This window comes from Nyctibius grandis, unplaced genomic scaffold (genome assembly GCF_013368605.1).
Source record: "Nyctibius grandis isolate bNycGra1 unplaced genomic scaffold, bNycGra1.pri scaffold_214_arrow_ctg1, whole genome shotgun sequence".
In the NCBI taxonomy this organism is placed as follows: Eukaryota; Metazoa; Chordata; class Aves; order Nyctibiiformes; family Nyctibiidae; genus Nyctibius; species Nyctibius grandis.
In genome coordinates, this window is record NW_027167587.1 from 1 (window position 1) to 5,796 (window position 5,796).

General features: G+C 63.6%; 1 protein-coding gene across 1 annotated transcript; it reads left to right on the forward strand.

The window, feature by feature from the left end:
• Positions 1–833: 833 nt before the first annotated feature.
• LOC137677412 (structural maintenance of chromosomes protein 1A-like) lies at positions 834–4,291 on the forward strand (the record flags this gene model as incomplete). The annotated part of the gene is made up of 2 exons (XM_068424716.1): positions 834–990; positions 4,137–4,291. Coding segments are annotated over 2 exons (312 nt in total), but the record flags the coding sequence as incomplete, so codon positions are not given.
• Positions 4,292–5,796: the final 1,505 nt, after the last annotated feature.

Here is a 5,796-nt window from a genome sequence, read left to right on the forward strand (position 1 = left end):
CTTTAGGCCCCTCCCACTCCCTGAACCCCCTTGTTTAGCCCCATCTCCCCTTAGGCCCCGCCCACTCCCCTTAGGCCACGCCCACTCCCCTCAGGCCACGCCCACTCCCTTTAGGCCCCGCCCACTCCCTGAACCCCCTTGTTTAGCCCCATCCCACTCCCCCATAGGCCCCGCCCACTCCCCCATAGGCCCCGCCCACTCCCCCATAGGCCCCACCCACTCCCTTTAGGCCCCGCCCACTCCCTTTAGGCCCCGCCCACTCCCTTTAGGCCCCGCCCACTCCCCTTTAGACCCCGCCCACTCCCCCGTAGGCCCCTCCCACTCCCTTTAGGCCCCGCCCACTCCCCGAACCCCCTTGTTTAGCCCCACCCCGCCCCCTTTATTTAGGCCCCGCCCACCCCCTTTAGGCCCCTCCCACTCCCTTTAGGCCCCTCCCACTCCCTGAACCGCCTTGTTTAGCCCGATCTCACTCCCCTGCCCCCTTCATTTAGGCCCCGCCCACTTAGGCCCCTCCCACTCCACTTAGGCCACGCCCACCCCCCCACCCCCCAATCCTTGTTTAGCCTCATTCTGCTCCCTTGGCCCCTTTATTTAGGCCCCGCCCACTCCATTTAGGCCCCTCCCACTCACTTTAGGCCACACCCACTCCATTAAGCCCCTCCCACTCCAGGCCACGCCCACCGAGGCCACACCCCCACCTAAGGCCACGCCCCTCCAGGAGAGTCCCATAAGGGCTCCCCAGTGTGGCCACCACCCTGGGGGTGCCAGGCCCCGCCCCCCCTAGGCTCCGCCCCCCGAGGCCCCGCCCCCCTGAGGCCAGGCCCCGCCCCCAGGACGCGCAGGCGGAGGAGGAGATCCGGCAGGAGATGAACCAGCTGCAGCAGCGGCTGACGGAGCAGCAGAGCGTCCTCCAGCGCATCGCCGCCCCCAACATGAAGGCCATGGAGAAGCTGGAGAGCGTCCGGGACAAGTTCCAGGAGACCTCAGACGGTGGGGACACGGCGGGGGACACGGGGACACGGCGGGGGGCACGGGGACACCAGGGGGACACGGGGACACCAGAGATGTGGGGGGACATGGGGACAGCAGAGACATGGGGACACCAGAGATGTGGTGGGACACGGGGACATCGGAGACTTGGGGGGGGACACGGGGACACCAGAGACGTGGGGACATCAGAGATGTGGGGGGACACGGGGACACCAGAGACGTGGGGACATCAGAGATATGGGGGGACACAGGGACATCAGAGATGTGGTGGGACACGGGGATACCAGAGATGTGGGGACACCAGAGATGCGGTGGGACACAGGGACACCAGAGATGTGGGGTGACATGGGGCCACCAGAGACGTGGGGACACCAGGAAGACACGGGGATGTGGGGACACGAGGAAGACACAGGGATGTGGGGACACCAGAGATGTGGGGACACCAGGAGAACACATGGATGTGGTAGATGTGGGGACAATAGAGACATGGGGGGACATGGGGACATCAGAGATGTGGTGGGACACGGGGACACCAGCAACGTGGGGACACCAGGGAGACACGGGGATGTGGGGACACCAGAGATGTGGTGGGACACGGGGACACCAGCAACGTGGGGACACCAGGGAGACACAGGGGTGTGGGGACACCAGAGATGTGGGGGGGACACGTGGACACCAGAGACGTGGGGACACCAGGGAGACACAGGGATGTGGGGACACCAGAGATGTGGGGGGACACGGGGACGTCAGAGATGTGGGGGGACACGGGGACACCAGAGACATGGGGACACCAGGGAGACACAGGGATGTAGGGACACCAGAGACATGGGTGACATGGGGACACCAGAGACATGGGGACACGAGGAAGACGTGGGGATGTGGGGACACCAGAGATGTGGGAGGACACGGGGACACCAGAGACATGGGGGACACCAGAGATGTGGTGGGACACGGGGACACCAGAGATGTGGTGGGACATGGGGTCACCAGAGACATGGGGACACCAGGAAGACACAGGGATGTGGGGACACCAGGGATGTGGTGGGACACGGGGACACCAGGGATGTGGTGGGACATGGGGTCACCAGAGATGTGGGGACACCAGAGATGTGGGACACGGGGACACCAGAGACGTGGGGACACCAGGAAGACACGGGGATATGGGGACACGAGGAAGACACAGGGATGTGGGGACACCAGAGACGTGGGGACACCAGGAGAACACATGGATGTGGTAGATGTGGGGACACCAGAGACGTGGGGGGACATGGGGACATCAGAGATGTGGTGGGACACGGGGACACCAGAGACGTGGGGACACCAGGGAGACACGGGGATGTGGGGACACCAGAGATGTGGTGGGACACGGGGACATCGGAGATGTGGGGGGACACGGGGACACCAGAGACATGGGGACACCAGAGATGTGGTGGGACACGGGGACATCAGAGATGTGGTGGGACACGGGGATACCAGAGATGTGGTGGGACACCAGAGATGTGGTGGGACACGGGGGCACTAGAGACGTGGGGACACCAGGAAGACACGGGGATGTGGGGACACCAGAGATGTGGTGGGACATGGGGACACCAGAGACACGGGGACACCAGAGATATGGGGGGACACAGGGACACCAGAGACAGGGGGACACAGACATCAGAGACGTGGGGACACCAGAGATGTGGTGGGACATGGAGACATCGGAGACGTGGGGACACCAGAGATGTGGGGGGACACGGGGACACCAGAGATGTGGGGGACATAGAGATGTGGGGACACCAGAGATGTGGTGGAACACGGGGACACCAGGAAGACAGGGGGATGTGGGGACACCAGAGATGTGGGGGACACGGGGACACCAGAGATGTGGGGACACCAGGGAGACATGGGGGACACGGACACCATCAACACATACAGGAGGGGACATGGTGACACGAAGGGGACGTGGGGACACCAGAGAGACTATGGGGACACCAGGAAGTGACAGAGGGGACATGGGGCCACCAGAGAGACATGGGGACACCAGAGAGACTATGGGGGATACCAGGAAGTGACAGAGCGGACATGGGGACACCAGAGAGACTGGGGACACCAGGAAGATGGAGAGGGGACATGGGGACACCAGAGAGACAAGGAAGGGGCCACCAGAGAGACCCTGGGGACACTAGAGAGACTATGGGGGGCATGGACACCATCAACACATCCAGGGGGGGACACGGTGACACTGAGGGGACATGGGGCCACCAGAGAGACATGGGGACACCAGAGAGACTATGGGGACACCAGGAAGATGCAGAGGGGACATGGGGACACCAGGAAGACACGGGGGACATGGACACCATCAACACATCCAGGGGAGGACATGGGGCCACCAGAGAGACCATGGGGACACCAGAGAGACTATGGGGACACCAGGAAGATGCAGAGGGGACATGGGGACACCAGAGAGACATGGGGACACCAGGAAGACACAGGGGACACGGACACCATCAACACATCCAGGGGGGGACATGGTGACACTGAGGGGACATGGGGACACCGAAGAGACATGGGGACACCAGGAAGATGCAGAGGGGTCGTGGGGACACCAGAGAGACAAGAGGACACCAGAGAGACCTTGGGGACACCAGAGAGACTATGGGGGGCACGGACACCATCAACACATCCAGGGGGGGACATGGTGACACCGAGGGGACACAGGGCCACCAGAGAGACATGGGGACACCAGGAAGATGCAGAGGGGTCGTGGGGACACCAGAGACACCATGGGGACACCAGGAAGTGACAGAGGGGACATGGGGCCACCAGAGAGACAAGAGGACACCAGAGAGACCTTGGGGACACCAGAGAGACTATGGGCGGCACGGACACCATCAACACATCCAAGGGGGGACATGGTGACACCGAGGGGACACGGTGACACCGAGGGGCCACGGGGCCACCCGAGAGACACGGGGGCCACCTACAGGCGTGGGGGGATGGAGCCACCACGAGATGCCACCACCCAACGCCTCCTCCAACCCTGTTTTTTCGGTGCTCCACCCGCCCTGTCCCGGGGCTGGCGGGGGGGGGGGATGTCCCCGCTGTCCCCAAGGTGTCCCCAAGGTGTCCCCAGGGTGTCCCCAAGGTGTCCCCTGTCCCCGCAGAGTTCGAGGCGGCGCGCAAGCGGGCCAAGAAGGCCAAGCAGGCCTTCGAGCAGATGAAGAAGGAGCGCTTCGACCGCTTCAACGCCTGCTTCGAGTCCGTGGCCACCAACATCGACGAGATCTACAAGGCCCTGTCGCGCAACAGCAGCGCCCAGGTACGCCCGCCCTCGCACGAGGGCTTGCACGAGGGTTTGCACGCTCACCCGGGCCTTGCACGAGGGTTTTCACACTCGCCCCGGGCCCACACGGTCACCCCTGGGCCTCACACTGCGTCTTGTGGGGTCAGCCCTGACCTTGGACCATCAGCCCTGACCTCGTGTGGGGCCTTATATGGCTGCCCCGGCCTTGCACACTCATCCCAGCCTCGCACGAGGGTTTGCACACTCACCCCTGCCTCGCACGAGGGTTTGCACCATCAGCCCTGACCTTGCACCACCAGTCCTGACCTCATGTGGGGCCTTATATGGCCGCCCCGGCCTTGCACGCTCACCCTCAGCCTCGCACAAGGGTTTGCACACTCACCCAGGCCTTGCACGAGGGTTTGCACGCTCGCCCCAGGCCCACACGGTCACCCCTGGGCCTCACACGAGGGTTTGCACCACCAGCCCTGACCTCGTGTGGGGCCTTATATGGCCTCCCCAGCCTCGCACAAGGGTTTGCACACTCATCCGGGCCTTGCACGAGGGTTTGCACGCTCACCCCTGTCCCGCACGGTCACCCCTGGGCTTCACATCGTGTCTTGTGGGGTCAGCCCTGACCTTGCACCATCAGCCCTGACCTCGTGTGGGCACTTATATGGCCGCCCCGGCCTTGCACGCTCACCCTCAGCCTTGCACGAGGGTTTGCACGCTCACCCCTGCCTTGCACGAGGGTTTGCACGCCCACCCCAGCCTTACACGGTCACCCCTGGGCTTCACACCACGTCTTGTGTGGTCATCCTTGACCTTGCACCATCATCCCTGACCTCGTGTGGGGCCTTATATGGCCGCCCCGGCCTTGCACGCTCACCCTCAGCCTTGCACGAGGGTTTGCACGCTCACCCCAGTCCCACACGGTCACCCCTGGGCCTCACACCGTGTCTTGTGGGGTCACCCTTGACCTTGCACCATCAGCCCTGACCTCGTGTGGGGCCTTATATGGCCGCCCCGGCCTTGCACGCTCACCCTCAGCCTTGCACGAGGGTTTGCACGCTCACCCTGGCCTCGCACAAGGGTTTGCACACTCACCCTGGCCTCACATGAGGGTTTGCACCATCAGCCCTGACCTTGCACCATCAGCTCTGACCTCGTGTGGGGCCTTATATGGCCTCCCCGGCCTTGCACAAGGGTTTGCACACTCACCCGGGCCTTGCACGAGGGTTTGCACGCTCACCCGGGCCCACACAGTCACCCCTGGCCCCACACCGCGTCTTGTGGGGTCACCCTTGACCTTGCACCATCATCCCTGACCTCATGTGGGGCCTTATATGGCCTCCCCAGCCTCGCACAAGGGTTTGCACACTCACCCGGGCCTTGCACGAGGGTTTTCACGCTCACCCCAGCCTTACACGGTCACCCCTGGGCCTCACATCGTGTCTTGTGGGGTCACCCTTGACCTTGCACCATCATCCCTGACCTCGTGTGGGCACTTATATGGCTGCCCCGGCCTTGCACGCTCACCC